This window comes from Corythoichthys intestinalis, chromosome 8 (assembly GCF_030265065.1).
Source record: "Corythoichthys intestinalis isolate RoL2023-P3 chromosome 8, ASM3026506v1, whole genome shotgun sequence".
In the NCBI taxonomy this organism is placed as follows: Eukaryota; Metazoa; Chordata; class Actinopteri; order Syngnathiformes; family Syngnathidae; genus Corythoichthys; species Corythoichthys intestinalis.
Genome location: NC_080402.1, coordinates 15019953 through 15037504, shown reverse-complemented (window position 1 = coordinate 15037504; position 17552 = coordinate 15019953). Strand labels below are relative to the sequence as shown.

At 39.1% G+C, this 17552-nt stretch overlaps 1 protein-coding gene across 1 annotated transcript in view; it reads left to right on the top strand.

Annotated features, from left to right (window-relative positions):
- LOC130920466 (uncharacterized) overlaps positions 1-12651 on the top strand; it is a 30765-nt gene extending 18114 nt beyond the window's left edge. Inside the window, exons 4-9 of the mRNA XM_057843718.1 lie at positions 122-214; positions 324-419; positions 4369-4485; positions 6429-6662; positions 6880-7229; positions 11512-12651. Coding sequence (XP_057699701.1) covers positions 122-214; positions 324-419; positions 4369-4485; positions 6429-6662; positions 6880-7229; positions 11512-11994 — 1373 coding nt within the window. The 3' untranslated portion in view covers positions 11995-12651. The remainder of the gene's footprint in view (positions 1-121; positions 215-323; positions 420-4368; positions 4486-6428; positions 6663-6879; positions 7230-11511) is intronic.
- Positions 12652-17552: the final 4901 nt, after the last annotated feature.

Below are 17552 nucleotides of genomic sequence, written 5' to 3'. Positions count from 1 at the left end.
GTTTTGTTTAAGACAAAAATGGGGAAACATAAGGCCCATGATCCATCCACAACACCAACACCCGCATTTTATTATTGGGCCATAATTCTTGTTTAAATTGACAGTCTACTCTACCAATCAGGAGGAAAAAATGAAGGTCCAACACTAAGAGACCGATCCCATATTGAGGACACGCTACGACTGGCTGTTAAGGAATCATCAACCCAATTGACTGGTATGGAACTGAATCAAAGTTTTAACCTTAGATACAATAAAGTCACATGTAAGACGTTAGAAAATGTCTCACTTTCACTTGTATATTGACACGTTCTTAATTGTTCCAGCTGCAATGACGAAGCTACTGAACATCTACCACACAGCGATCAAGCCAGTAGAGCAAGCCTTCAAATACAATGAACTTAGACAACATGAAGTCACAGGTAGGTTAAACAGTGAAACCAAACGAAAGTTACTACAGCGGTATGAAAAAGTATCTGGACCTTTTGGAATTTCTCACATTTCTGCATATAACCACCCTCAAATGTGATCTGATCTTTGTCAAAATCACGCAGATGTAAAAACAGTGTCTGCTTTAACTAAAAAAAAAAAAAACATTTATAGGTTTTCATATTTTAATGAGCATAGCATGCAAACAATGACAAAAGGCTGAAAAACAAGTAAGTGAACCCTCTGACTAAGGAGACTTTGCAATTGAAACCAATATTTACCAAAAAATTTAAGTCAGGTGTGGGCCCAATCACAGAGGAGTGGTTTAAAGCTGCCCTGCCCACTATAAAACACACACCTGGTAAGAATTCGCATGACAGATGTCATGAAGTGCCATCCGGTAGGGATGGGCGGATCGATACCAAAATATCGATATTTTGATGCAGCGCGTTAAATTCTAGGTATCGATCCCCAAGCAAAAGTATAGATATGTGGAATTAATATATTATATTTTCTTAGTCAATTTTTGGGTATATTTTTGTGGACACTTTTTGTACTAATTTTCCTTTTCGCATTCTACACCCACGTAAGCAGTGCACACACATAAGCAGTACACCGGCGTGTGCTCCCGCCCCCATTCACGTCTCTATCCTGTGTCGAACAGCATGCTTTTCCTCCGCCCCTCTCACGCCTAATTTCTTACTTAACCTTATTATTATTTCTTATTCATTTATTATTATTTCTTGTGAATTTATGTTTCATATTTTTATTTTTTCATGAAATGTTTTTACATATCTTTTTATGTTATAAACAATTAAATGCGTGATTTCTTATGTCTTGTTGCTACTTATTTTTATTTTGTTAAAGGTCTGTTTCAATTATTTCAAGATCTGTTTTTTAAAATGTATTTATTTATTTTATTATTTCTTTTTTTAAATTTCAAAATCTGTTTGAAAATTGTGTTAGTAAAATAAAATTAAAAAATGGCAAGTGACTATTGATTATTGGATTTGTTTTTAGTGATCTACCATTTGAGGGCGGTAACATGCTACTATTAATTCGTTCTTTAATTAGATAAAAAATATTTAATTTAGGTAGATTAAAATTTGATCAAATACAACGTGTAGCAGGGAAATGTTCTGTGCATATGAATTTAAGGGTCATAGTTAAAGAGTGAGAATGACTAATCAGAGTTTGTTGTTGATGGATTGGTTTGTGAGTTTGAGGGAAACTGCTTTGCTAGTTATTAAAAGCAGCAGTTTTCCATTGCAAAGCATATTTGACACAAAGAGACTTAATAGTTTTTGAGTGCTTGATGTAGTTGTACATGAGATATTATCAGAATGGCTGAGAACACTGCAGGGTTGTCAGCCATAAATATATATATATATGTATATACATATATATATATATATATACATATATATATATATGTATATACATATATATATATATACATATATATATATATATATATATATATATATATATATATATATACATATATATATATATATATACATATATATATATATATATACATATATATATATATATATATATATATATATATATATATATATATATATATATATATATATATATATATATATATATATATATATATATATATATATATATATACATATATATATATATAAACTTCCGGTATCGATATCGGATCGGGATCGCAATATTTGGCCTTGGTAATCCTTCGTATCGGATCGAATCCAAAAACACTGGTATCGCCCATCTCTACCATCCGGCAAATTATGCCACTAACTTCAGTTATGTCTGTCAGGGAAATTCAACTTTGAACTCCAAGAGAAGTGTTACCTCAATAGCTTGATTAGAGAAATGAATACGATCCCAACCATAGATTGCTTTGCTTCGAAGTCTTTATGAACAAGAGCTCTCGAGTACAAAATGATGTGATTCAGCCAGGAGCTGTGATCACCCAGAAAGTACGAAGAAGTACAATAGAGTCTGGACATTTATACTGTTGAAAGGGCGGTGCCGAAGCCCACCGTGAAACGAAACTTACTAAGAAACGAAACTCATCCTTTCATAAACCTGGGTATTTTTCCATACAAAAACATCTTTGAGCTGAGACCATGAGCACTGGTCCCGGCTAGAACGATGATAAGAAACCACAGTCCTCCCTTGTTTTCATTCAGGGCATATTAGAAAACAGGAACATAACAGCCCATATTTGGGAATATTGTGATACAGACTACAATCGTAAAGGCCATGGGAAGGCACACTCAAACAGATTAACGATGACGCTCTATGCTACAATGTTCTCATGCAAGCATAACCAAAGCATACAAAATATAATGTATAATGGTTGTGTTTTAAGCATGAATAAAATTCTCTCACAATGTCCAGCTTCAATCTGTTATATCCATTCAAAAGTGAGACAATTTACAGGATAACACTAAATGACATCTGTTATAAGCATTCATTAATGCTCATGACAGTGTCATGTCATAATTATGATTGTCTAACAACAGTTTTACGTCGCCACTGTCAAATATAGGGTTACCAAATACCGTAACTAGCAATTATTGAAACAATTGGAACAGTAATTGAAGAAATAATTGGCACAGAACATGAATTTTGATTGTTATTTACATCTTTAGCGCCGCAAAGCATGCTAGAAGGCATTTTGGACAACAACAGTGTTGACAGCAGGTGGCAGCAGGAGGTTGATTGTCTCCCCCAAGGGAGCAGTGACGGCCAAATGAAACTTCTTGAAGCAATGAAGCTTGATGAGAAGCATTGTCTGATGTGCATCTTGTTTGGAAGAAACACGTGTGGAGGAAAAATAGAACAGCTCACAACATCAGCACCTCAACCCCACCATGGAGCATCATAATTTGGGACTGTTTTGCTGCCTAAGGGCCTGGACAACGTGTAATCATTAATGGAAGAATGAATCTCAAAAGTTTATCAGGATGTTTTACAGGAAAACCTGAGGCCAGTTGTCAGACAGTTGAAGCTAAAAAGAGGATGGCTGCTGCATCAAGACAATGATCCAAAACACAGAAGTAAATAAACTTCAGAATGGTTTCAGAAGAACAAAATACACGTTCTGGAGTGGCCAAGTCAAGTCCAGACTTGAACCCCATTGAGATGCTATGGCATGACCTAAAGACAGCGATTCATGCCAGACATTCCAGGAATCTGACTGAACTACAGCAATTTTGTATAGAAGAATGGGTCAGGATTAGTCCTGATCAATGTTCCAGACTGCTCTGCAGCTACAGGAAGCGTCTGGTTGAAGTTATTGCTGCAAAAGGGGGGGTCACAAAATATTAAATGTGAAGGTTCACTTACTTATTTTTCCCCCTTCTGTCATTGTTTGCATGCTATCCTCACTAAAATATGAAAACATATAATTGTTTGGGTGGTTTCAGTCAAAACAGACAGTTTTTTCATCTGTGTGATTTTGACAAAGATCAGATCACATTTGATGGTGATTTTATGCAGAAATGTGAGGAATTTCGAAAGGTTCAGATACTTTTTCATACCACTGTATATAGCTTATGTTTATAAGTATGTTGATGTTTTGTCTATTTTATGTTTTGTGTGGACCCCAGGAAGAGTAACGGATGTGTTCATCAGCTAATGGGGATCCTAATAAAATACAAAAATATGAAAACCTATAAATGTTTGGGCTGTTTTAGTTAAAGCGGGCACTGTTTTTTCATCTGTGTGATTTTAACAAAGATTAGATCACATTTGATGGTAATTTTATGCAAAAATGTGAGAAATTCCAAAAGGTTCAGATACTTTTTCATACCACTGTATATAGGTGCTTATCAGGAGTTTTCTTTGAATGATATGATAAAATGGCCACAAGAGGGCACAAGAAAGCAGGTCAGGGAAGTATTTAACTCACGAGCGTCATGATTTCGCTGCTTCTCAACTCCATTGTAGATGGTGAGATAACTTCTAAGCCCATGATTTTGTTCCTGGGACCCTGGAGTGTGGGCAAGTCCTCAATGATCAACTATCTGCTCGGTCTTGAAGACGCCTCACAAGAACTCTACACAGGTATGTGAATTCAGTTTCACAGTATATTTTCCAAATTTTATGTATCGTCATGGAGGAATGTGTCTATCAGAAAGAAAATACAGTAATAATTGATGGAATTCATATTTATGGGTATCATTTATATAAACTAATAATATATTCTATGGGAACCTTGTTGTTATACTAATTTACTGAATTAGCATTTGTTTATATATATATATATTTGTTATCTTTATTTGTCATTTATTTTACACACTGCAAATGTGGCACCGGGTGATTAAACAATCTATATCCCCAAAATGTAGTAAATTATGTACCATTATACATCTTTCTATCGTCACTAATGTCAGTTTTAATAATATATTATAAAAATACACTGTACTTAACTCCACAGTGCTGATACTTAAAACAATGATGGTCACCAGATATCCCTATACGAGCAAACCAAGGGTGTCATAAATCACAACACATCACAAACATATGGTATATGGTGTATATATGAAAATCATCCAATTGTGGCATGGTGAACACACATAGCCAGTACTACTACTACTACTACTACTACTCGGGGGGGTCTAGAAAAATATTTATGGGGTGGCGAGAGGGGGCAGGAAATTTTCGAGGGGTGGCAAATATTTCACGATGGTATAATGCATTATTGACTCTTTAATACATCTCACATTCAGCACAGTCAGTTCCAATTTGCCTAAAGAAATGAAAAATACAAATCCGTTTTTATGTGTATGACAATTTTGTTGGTGAAACATCTGATTTTTTCATGGAAAAAAAGTTTTTCTTTTTAAGAAAAACAGGATATTGAAATTATAATTATTTTGTATCTTGATCAAATTTCATTCAGTTGTGCTTAACTAATTGATACATTGATCCACATCGACTAATTGTTAACACCCCTAGTGTCAACATATAGCAGTTGTGCATACATGTTGATTTATTTGGCTAATAAATCGTATGTAAACACTACAAAAAGGCACAAGTGATATTTACAAATTGATAAACATAGGTCCATAATTTTTTTTTTTAATTATTTTTATAAGGACCTTCACTGACAACACTACTTAATTGATGGCAGTAAATGTCAACTTGACCAAAGCTTCTTTTTTTTTTTTCAATCGGTGCCGACTGGGGTGGCAACAGGGGTGGGAAGCCAGTGTTTTAGGGTAGCAGTTGCCCGTGGTGGATCCGCCCATGCTACTACGACTACTACTACTGCGACTACTACAACTAAATTTGGAACGACTCAGTCCCGAACAAATATTAACACATAATATTAAAAACTTTTCTTTTGTAGTCAGTTCTCCTCTTTGAAAATATATTAACTCAAAGTATGTTGTTTTCATTATAAAAAATAGTCCTCATCGTAACTGAAGATTTTTTTTTACCCTTTTTTTTTAACCTGTCCTGTTCTGCTGCTTAGAGACAGAGAATAGCTGGTTTCTCCTAATGAATAAAACAATACGATCAACCACAATAGGGGTACATCAAACTCCCACTTGGCAAATTAAAAATGTTTAGTCCATTAGGACAGTCAGATTCCCATTCTCTATGTCAAAGCAGTTGGACAAGACAGGTGTTGAGTGGGAATCTCAGTGACTTTACAGATTGAAGTATTTAATGTGTCACATGTGAGTTTAGTATACTCCAATTGTGGTTGGTAGCTCGTCTTCTTCTTAGGAGAATTTTTCCCATATGTCCCAGCACTACAACAATGAAGTGTTGAGGGTTTTGTGCCTTGCTCAAGGGACGGAACAATAATTTGACAGTCTCCAATATCCGTATTTTGGTAACACGTTTGTTTGCTTTCTCACATGATTATGTACATTAAAGATGTTACTTGTAACACTATTGCCGGTATGTGTCAATATGACTTGTACAAGAAAACATTTGTACCAAAGCTAATGAGCAAAACTTTGTGATGATCACGTCTCATTTCAACTTACCCCCAGGTGCGGAGCCCACAACCTCTGAATATACTGTAATAATGCACGGTGAGAAATTTCGGACCATAGAGGGCATTGTTATGGCAGCTGACAGCTCGCGTTCCTTCTCGCCTTTGGAGAAGTTCGGACAGGGCTTCCTGGAAAGGCTGGTGGGCTATGAGATGCCCCACAAGCTGCTGGAGAGGGTCACCATTGTTGACACTCCTGGCATCATTGAGAATCGGAAACAGCAGGAGAGAGGTAACATTTTTACAGTTGTTTAGCAGAACAGAATTGGAGGACATTTGGCTTGAAAATTCTTGAAAAATGAACCATCACATTTCTGATTTACTTCTACATATTCAATAAATTTTAGGTAATTGATTGATTAGGTCAGCTTAGGTTACAGTCAACAGGAGGCAAATGCACATGCATAATTTATCAAAAAACTAATGTTATTTTTCCTCACCTCCATCAGGATACCCTTACAACGAAGTGTGCCAGTGGTTCATTGACCGAGCTGATCTCATCTTCCTGGTTTTTGATCCCACCAAACTTGATGTGGGAGGAGAACTGGAAATGCTCTTCAGGCAGATGAAGGGCCGTGAGTCCCAAATCCGCATCATCCTCAACAAAGCTGACAGCCTCACCACTCAGGACCTGATGAGGGTCTATGGAGCCCTTTTCTGGAGCATGGCACCCCTCATCAATGCTACAGAACCACCTCGGGTTTACGTGAGTTCTTTCTGGACTCAGGAATATGCAGTAGATACCAGCCGGGAGCTATTCATGAAGGAGGAGACATCTCTGCTGGAAGACTTGAACCAAGTATGATTTTTTTGGCATGGTGCCCAGTGTCTTATATTAACACATTTGTTAGAAAGTCTGGCTTTATTAGGCATTGAATTGCTTTTAAACTGTAAATACCGTAATTTTCAGACTATAAGCCACCACCCAGAAATTTGTCACAAAGACAACATTTCTTAATAGATAAGACGCACAGTACTATAAACTGCAGCTGTCCTCGTTGTATTATGGAATATTTACACCAAAAGATATTAACCGGTAACACTTTATTTGACAGCGGCATCATAAGACTGTCTACAACCAAATGAACTACCATGAAGCTTTGAACCAAATGGCTGCAAAGCTTCATTGCTTCAAGAAGCTTCATTTGACCATCAATTGGGGGATACAGTCAGTCTCTGCTGCAGCCTGCTGTCAACACTGTTGTCGTCCAACATGCCTCCTAGCATGCATTGCAGCGCTACAGATGTAAATAACAATCAAAATTCATGCTTTGTGCTAATTATTTCTTCAGTTACTCATCCAGTTATTTCACAAACGCTAGCTCTGGTATTCAGTAACACTTTATTTGACAGTGGCGCCATAAAACTGTCATAAGACCATCATAATTATGACATGACACTGCCACAAGCATTAATTAATGCTTGTGACAGATCATTTTGTGACATCTGGCAAATTATCTCACTTTTGAATAGATGTTAAAGATCTGAGCTGGACATAAATTGAGTTAGTGACATAATTTGCCAGATGATACTTAATTACATCTGTCATGAGCATTGATTAATGCCCATGATAGTGTCATGTGAGAGTGGTATGACGGTCTTATGGCAGTCTTATGATGCCGCTATCAAATAAAGTGTTACCTATTACCGTAATTTCCCGAATATAAGGCGCACCCGTGTATGATGCGCACCCCAAATTTACTTGTAAAATCTAGGGGAAATTATTGTACCCGTTTGTAACGCGCACCTTAATTTTAGCACCAATAAATAGAAGAATACAAGAAAACAGAGCTCGTGTACACATACAGAAATGTCATTTTACTGACTGGTGAAACACAGCACAAGCATAGCACACTGGTAGTTCAAAACATTACCATAAACTGACAATATTTACGGTAATAATATCATTTGACAACTTCTCCAACGTACCAGAATCTAGGAGAAAACTAAACCGATGTGACTTTTCTTTTAAAGGCTGCTGTATAACTTGCTCGTTTTATGATGAATAAATGTTTCTTCCATGGATTCATACGGTAAAATGAAAGTGAGAACGTAAGTCGTAAATCCGTTAGAGCTCATTGCTGTCAACACGGCAGTAACAATAGGAACTATTGTCATTTGGGTTTGAGTTTCCCGAGGGACAGATATAGTTGACGGACAAAGGAAGTCTGTGTGCTTACGTTTGTTATGGTCCGAGTTGCGGAGCTGCAATAAACGTTGACTCAAATGAGTTCAAGAAACTAAATTCTGTGCTTTATGAAGAGTGAAAAAAGCAGAATTTAACACAGACGAAATCATTCGGCCAATTAGAGTGAACTATTACCGAAACAAAATGGCGACGTCACTTACCATCATGGTCGGCAACGGGTCGCCGCATCCGTTTCTTCAACACAACGTGGCCGTGTCAATAAAAAAAAAAATTGGTTATATATATATGTAATATATATATATATTTCTGTCTCCATCCATGTACCCGTTTATAATGCGCACCATGATTTTACAAGTTGATTTTGGGGGAAAAAAGTGTGCGTTATATTCAGGAAATTACGGTAAGACAAATAGATCAACAAATAAGCCACACTGGACTAGAAGATGCAGGTTTTAAAATGAGGGGGGGGGGGTGGAGCGGCTTATAGTCCGAAAATTACGGTAAGTCTAATTGTGGCAGTCATGTGCCGCTAAGTGTATATATTTGTTGGTCTTCTGGTTGATGTATAGATCCTGTTGATAAAACAGCTAATACATTTTTTTTTTGCTAGCCCAAAATTTATGGCCATTTGCACGACCTGGATTAGATACAGTGCTAGCCAAAAGTATTGGCACCCCAGCAGATTATGTTCAATTTCTCCCAGAAAATGATTGCAATTACAAATGCTTTAGTAGTCATTTCTTCATTTATTTTGGTTGCAATGAAAAAACACAAAGGAAAATGAAAAAAAAAAAAAAAATCATTATCATTTTACACAAAACTCACACACAAAATGGCCCGGACATAAGTATTGGCACCCTCAGCCTAATACCTGGTAGCACAACCTTTAGACAAAATAACTGCAAACAACCGCTTCCAATATCCACCAATGAGTTTCTTACAATGCTCTGCCGGAATTTTAGACCATTCTTCTTTGGCCAACTGCTCCAGGTCTCTGAAATTTTAAGGCTGCCTTCTCCAAACTGCCATTTTCATATCTCTCCACATGTGTTCTATGCGATTCAGGTCTGGACTCATTGCTGGCCACTTTAGAAGTCTCCAGTGCTTTTTCTCAAATCATTTTCTAGTGCTTTTTGTAGTGTGTTTTGGGTCATTGTCCTCCTGGAAGACCCATGACATCTTAGGGAGACCCAGCTTTTTCACATTGGGCCCTACATTATGCTGCGAAATTTGTTGGTGGTCTTCGGACTTCATAATGCCATGCAAACGGTCAAGCAGTCCAGTGCCAGAGGCAGCAAAGCAACCCCAAAACATCAGGGAACCTCCAGCATGTTTGACTGTGGGGACCGTGTTCTTTTCTTTAAAGGCCTCGGTTTTTTCCCCCTGTAAACTCTATGTTGATGCTTTTTCCCAAAAAGCTCTACTTTAGTCTTATCTGACCAGAGAACATTCTTCCAAAACGTTTTGGGCTTTGTCGGGTAAGTTTTTGGCAAACTCCAGCCTGGCTTTTTTATGTCTCTGGGTCAGAAGTGGGGTCTTCCAGGGTATCCTACCATAGAGTCTATTTTCATTCAGACGCCGATGGATAGTACGGGTTGACATTGTTGTACCCTCGGACTGCAGGACAGCTTGAACTTGTTTGGATGTTAGTCGAGGTTCTTTATCCACCATCCGCACAATCTTTCGTTGAAATCTCTCCTTAATTTTTCTTTTTCGTCCACATCTAGGGAGGTTACCCACAGTGCCATGGGCTTTACACTTATTGATGACACTGCGCACGGTAGACACAGGAACATTCAGGTCTTTGGAGGTGGACTTGTAGCCATGAGATTGCCCATGATACCGCACAATTTTGCTTCTCAAGTCGTCAGACAATTCTTTGGTCTTCTTTCTTTTCTCCATGCTCAATGTTGTTAGGGTTGCGCGGATAGGAGAGGATCCCGGAGCAGACAACGGTACAACTGACTGTGATCCAAAAATGTTTAGTTTATTTGCGAACAAAGCTCGTGGAATTTAGAACAGCGAGAGGCAGGCAGTGTTCAGGGAAGAACCAGGCGTTGGGATCCGACAAGTGGCGTGCAGAAACAGGTCCTGGGGCGAAAAGCAAAATATCGTGAGCAAAGAATCAAAGACAAAAATATAAGCAAGGCGTGATGCAACTGACAGCTGAACTAGAAGAGTTGATCTGGCGACGAGGTGAGGCGTCCACTGGCTTTTAAAGGCTGCTGATGGTGATAGCCTGCACCTGTGGCCGCTCCACCCGTCTGACCTCCAACCTGTAATTAGGATAAAACATGGACACCTGCCGGAAGCAGTTGAGAATTCAGGAGGGAGGAGTAGAAGCCCTAACAAATGTGGTACACACAAGGACACAGGACAGAGGTTGAGTCAACTTTAATCCATTTTAACTGGCTGCAAGTGTGATTTAGTTATTGGCACCACCTGTTATGTGCCACAGGTAAGTAACCTGTGCTGTTAATTACACAAATTATAGAAGCATCACATGATTTTTCAAAGGGTGCCAAATGCCAATACTTTTGTCCGGCACATTTTTGGAGTTTTGTGTAAAATGATAATGATTTTTTTTCCATTTTTCATTGCAAGCAAAATAAATGAAGATGTTATTACCAAAGCATTTGTAATTGCGATCATTTTCTGGGAGAAATTGATCATTATCTGACAGAATTGCAGGGGTGCCAATACTTTTGGCCAGCACTGCATATGTTTTTACAAAAAAATTATTGTTTATTTTTATTGTCACTGTTAAACATTTTTTGTGTTGTAGTTTAATACTACTTAGCTTATCTCATTTAGCTGCACGACGAAAAAAAGTGGAAGCAGAACTTATTTTAACCTCTCACCTTTTTGAGTCATTTAAAAATAATGCATGCAATGTTATCTTATGTCCACATCCATGTCGCTCTTCTTGCAGGTGATAGAAAACCAGATTGAAAACAAGATCGCATTCATCCGGCAGCACGGCATCCGAGTGCGTATTCACTCCCTCCTTGTCGACCGTTACCTTCAGACCTATCACGAAAAGCTAGGCTGGTTTAGTGATCCCTACGAGGTGTTCCAGGACATTGTCACCGACCCAGATAAGTACTATATCTTCAAGTCCATTCTGGCCAAGACCAATGTCAGCAAGTTTGACCTGCCCACCAAGGAAGCCTATCAGGATTTCTTTGGCGTGAATCCAGTCTCCAACTTCCAGCAGCTCTCCTACCACTGCAGCTGGACGGGTGGTTGTATGCTGGACCGTTTGGAGAAGGCCATTTCGTACGAGCTCCCGGGTCTACTCATGAGCGTCAGCAAGGAAACGCCGGCCCCTGCAAAGCATGCGACTGTGCTCTCCGGCACCTGTGAGGGCCCTGAGTGTGAGGAGAAACCCAAAAATCGTTGGAGGAAGCATTGAGTTGGATGAGATTAAAGCCTTCAGGTTATTCAGAAAGAATCCTCCTTGCTGTGATTCTCAAAACTGATGATGGGGAGCAAAACAGATAAAGAACATTTGTAAAGCTCAATGATGCCCACTTGGGAAAAGGATTTTCCATCCTATCATAATATATATATTTGATAGTCTTAGAATAATTGAATATCATACTGATGAAGTATAGCTACAAATTTGAAATTCATTATTGAAAACTTCATCTATTTTCTTCTTCAGATGAAACTGATACATATTAATTGATAAACATTTTCTTTTTGAATACAAAAGTTCTTTTTTTTTAATGGCATTTGTTCTCATTTTCTTTTTGCACATTATTTATTAACATCCTCAGAAAAAAGACACTTCTGGCAAGATGCTAAAAACTGCCACTGTTGTTATTTCTGTGCTGTGAACAAAGAAGGATGACAGTCAAAGCTGCTGTGCTGTTTTAGTTCAACTAACAACATAATCTTGTTCTTAAAACAAGTGGAAGACTTGCAAGTTTTGTTCTCATTACAAGACAATACAGTTTTTGCATTGACAGGGAATTATGCTTATATTCCTAAAGGAATTTCTTAATTTTAGATAATCATTTTTCCGTGTTAACTGCAATACTTTTCATTTTGGAATCTGCAAATATGCTACCAATAAAATCAAAAAATCTGTTTACAAAAATCTGAAGTGCTTTTTTTCCCAATATGAATGAAAATTGTTAAAGGGATCCACAGATACATATGTAGTTCTTAAAAGATAAACATCATTATGAGTTTCGTTTTTATACAATTTGTAAAATTAGTGTAACTAGTAGGTCGCCATTGTTGTTGACATCGCAGGGCGGTGATGTCACATGGTTACAGCCTTCCACAGCATGACTCTAGCGACATGAACATGTAATCTGTTCAACCCTTTCGATTTGAAGTCGACAGGAACCTTAATGAGCATGACAGCACTGTCGATATTTCACAAAACGAGCAGCAAAAGCAAAATGTAGAGGAAAGACGGGATGAGACGAGACGTGAGCAGGAAAGAAAAAAAAAGTGTTCTGCCAAAATGTGCTACACCGGCAAAACGTCTACAAGAGGCGAAATTGACACCGAAAGTACTACCATGCGCTTTCATTTTGTTTTGATGCATACAAACAGAACATACTAATATGCCTTAAAGTGCATGTGACACGAAAAAGCATGTTTATTTCATAATACATGCGGTATTTTCTGCTTCTGAATGATATGGACCGCTTGGATGTGTGTGGAAGCGATCGCTATATTTATTTAGTTTTTTTAATCCCGCGCCATGAAAATGAGTGACTTCCGGCTTCGGTCTTGCATTGAGGAGGAGGGCGCTGTGACGTGTATGGATGAAGGCGTCCTCTTCACTATACAGCGGTACTGTTGTGTATGAGGACTAAGGATTCAGCTGATTTTTCGGATTAATACGTTTATTTTTCGCATCACGCCAGCCAAACGGCTGCAGAAAAATCTTGCTGTATGAGGGAGAGGCGTGTGCGCCTTTTTGGAGTTTCAAAAGGTTCCCATTCACCGTGGATATTGGCCAAAAACAAGCCCTACTACTGTGGGACCATTGGACTTACGAGGAAGTGAGTAAACATCTTGTTTTGTATTATGTCCAATACGAATACAGTGATTACAAAGTAAACACTACAAACTTTCTTTAAATAAAGGACTACTTACGTTCGATCATTGATAGGCATGTAAAAAGCTCTCCTCATGCACATTGGCTGCATGTTAGCTGCAAAACAACTGCAGCTGCCCTTCTCCAGGGAACGAGCTGTAAATTGCTATCCGCCGGGCGGTTTGCCAATCCACGTAGACAATTGACAACCCAGTCGTCATGTCAAATAATCCGGGCTAGTTATGTGTGATTTTCCGCTTCGAAGACTTCGAAACATCACTCGGTTCGGGTTAGCATGTCGGCTAGCTGTCACTTCTCTTGGTTTGTTTACATTCTCCGAAGCCAGGGAAGGGAAATGACATATGTCTGATTTTGGTGTCATAAAATATTGTTTGGGAGGCGTGACAGTAAAGGTGATGGCGACAGTGTTGACCATTACGGAGTAATTTTGCCATGTCATCCTGAATAAGTTCATTTTTATTATTTCATATTCCATTTAGCACAAGACTGTTATTTGTCATGACCATGCCATTAATTTAGCAGTTGGGGAAAATACTTGGATAAAAAGAATATCCTGTAAAAATATTGAAGTAATGAGACAGAAACAATGACATTTTGCAGATCTCTTGGTCACGTTTTCCTTGTTGTGAATAGTTCCCCCTCGACGGGCTGACTGGTCCTTCTCAAGCCATTTATTTAGCTATTGTGGAAAAATATTTGGATAAAAAGAATATCCTGTAAAAATATTGAAGTAGAGAGACTGAAACAATGACATTTTGCGGGTCTCTTCGTCGCGTTTTACTCGTTCTGAATAATTCCCCCTCAATGGGCTGTATAGTAAAACTAATGAGGCCAGTCTCCCGCTGACGTCATCCACTTGTTGGGGACGCTTGAGCCCTATAATGGTAGGCGTGGCTAACCGGCAGATTAAAAGATTAATTTCTCGTCATCTGCGCTTTGCTAAATTGTTGTATATAGTCGAATCGTCTCAAAATATGATTCAAATTCACATAATAATGCTATTTAAGACTTTTTTTCTCCTGTCGTATGCTCTTTAAAGTGCCTATGACACCAAAATATGTTTATTTCATATTTCACGCAGTATTTTATGCTCCTGAATGAAATGGACCGCTTGGATGTGTGTGGAAGCGATCGTTTTATTGATTCAATTTTTGAATCTCGCGCCATGAAACTGAGTAACTTCCAGGTCCAGTCTCAGGTTGAGGACGAATGCGAATGTGACGTCACCCGGGTCAGCATCTCACAATAAAGCATTGCTTTACAGCAAGCAGATGGACTGCGGATTCAGCTGATTTTGCGGATTAATTCGTTTAATGTACACGCCAGCCAAATGTGCTGCCGGGATTTGTTGCTGCACCAGGGAGAGGCGTGTGAGCCTTTTCGGGTTTCAAAAAGTTCCCGTTCCCCCTCGGAGAATGGCCAAAACAAGTCTGACAACTGTGGGACCATTGGACTTACGAGGAAGTGAGTAAACAGAGCGCTATACTCGGCTTATTGCCCCCTTCGTGTGCCCAGTGTCCTGTCAAATTTTCCACGCCATCAGAAATTGCAACTTTGTGTTAAAAATGGCTGCAAAGACAGCGATTACAAGGTAAACACTACAAACTTTCTTTAAATAAAGGACTATTTACTTACTTTTGATCATGGACATACATGTAGAAAAGTTTTCCTCAGACACATCCTGCCATGTTAACTGCACAACAACTGCACGCCGCTCTCTCACTGTTTACGTCTCCGCCGTGTAGTTCAGCATGAATTTACGCCATATTCGTGTTGACCATGTGGCAGCTACGCGCTCCTCCGACGTCGGCCGGTTTGTCCGGCGGTCATTCTCCAGCTGTTTCCCCGGCAAACGAGCTCTCCTTCCTGCAGCGATGGAACGACGAGCTGTAACTTGCTTGCCGCGGGGTGGGTTGCCGATCGGCGAAGACAATTGACAACCCCGCCACCGTTTTAGACGATCCGGTGTAGTTTTGTGTGATTTTTCGCTTCGGAAGGCGAGAATAAGACTTTGAAACATCATTCGGTTCAGGTTAGCATGTCAGCTAGCTGTCACGCCTCCTGGTTTGTTCATGCTCTCCGAAGCCGGGGCAGGGAAATGACAAAAGCCGGACCAACTGCAGCAGCATAAAATGTGCAATGTGCAAAATGAGTAATTTTGCCATGTCGTACTGAATAAATGCATTTTTAATGTTTCATATTCCATTTAGCACAAGACTCATGACCATACCATTTATTTTGCAATTGGGGAAAAATACTTCGATAAAAAGAATATCCTGTAAATATTTTGGAGAGATTGAAACAATGACATTTTGCGGCTCTCTTCGTCGCATTTTCTTCATTCTGAATTATTCCCCCTCAATGGGCTGAATTCGAGATCAGTTTACTTTAAACCAGGGGTGTCCAAACTTTTTACAAAGAGGGCCAGATTTGGTGTGGAAAAAATGTGGGGGGCCGACCTTGGCTGACGTCCTTTACGTAGAACAATATATTTAAGGAAATTTTAGCAAGCCATTTTTTGTGTCACTTTTGCTGGATTATTTTTTTAAATTAATAATTTCAACAATCTCGCAACTAGCCTTTGTGGCGTTCTCTTTTACTCTCGGGCTCATGCGAAATACTGCTGCTGTGAAATTAAACTAGCTTCAAGTTTCTTTAATTTCTCGCTGTGTATCATACCTGTAATCTTGTCGTACATGTCAGCGTTGCTTGTTTGGTAATACCGCCTCACATTGAACTCTTTAAAAACAGCGACTGTCTCTCTGCAAATGAGGCAGAGACAGTTGTTGCCTATTTTAGTGAAGAAATAGTCCAATTTCCAACTATCCTTGAAGCGTCGGTCGTCGCAGTCAACTTTTTTTTTGTTGATAGTTGCCATTTTAGAAAATTGGAAGTAAGGGGTCACATGGGGTGATGTTGCTTAGAGTGCCTTTTAGTTGGTAAATGAGGAGCAGCATTTAGTGTGTAAGCTACTTCATATGCTGGTAGCAGTACAGCTGACCAATTTATTAAAGCCTGAGTTATACTCCCGCGTTGCGGTGACGGCGTAGTGACTACGGCGTCATTCGACATTCGATAGTTCTGCGGTGAGGGAACGCATTGCTCTGTAATTCACCGCCAAGCCACTAGAGGGATGTGGCGTTATGTTTGTACGGTTTTGGGGCATGCTTGTTTACTTCCGCTAGTCAGAGAAAAAATAAACAATGCAAGATGGAACTCTTGAAAGTAAATATTCTGCTCATCAACACTGAATAAATATTGAACATACAAATGTTGACGGGCAGGCGACGCAGAAGACGGTTTCGAGGTGGTCTGGCCGACTTTTGATGCCGTACAGAGACTCGGGTGGAGAGAGCTAGCTGTGGCGGCTAGCTTCAAACTGGCGTCGAGCACTGCATTCAAGGTCTGCAAAGCCCTCCAGCCTGATTTGTTTGCCGTGTCCTACAACCAGCCAGTGGGAAGCCATAGCAGATTTCTGGCGTCTAGGGAACTTCCCAAACTGCGTTGGGAGGCTTGATTTTAAGGTTATCATAAAAAGCACCGAGGCACTCTCAATCAGTGATGATGTATTGTGTGTGTGAACTGTCTGTTATTGAAAATTAAAGATCAAAACAACTCTTTTGACACCAGATCTGTGCTTTATTCTTCATATACTTGAAACATATGTACACAGTAAATGATGAAGTGCACCAACCAAAAATACGACATAAAGTGATAAAAAGTTGGCAGTTTTTGGCCGACTGTGTCACCGCTTCGTGTGGCCACTCGATTCCGACCACCCACGTCTCGGTGGTTCTTCCATTTATTTTATTTTTTCGATCGCCGACCAGTCACAATAATAATTTCTTGACGAGACTTGCTCTTCAATGATACTCCCGTCGGCTTGGTGC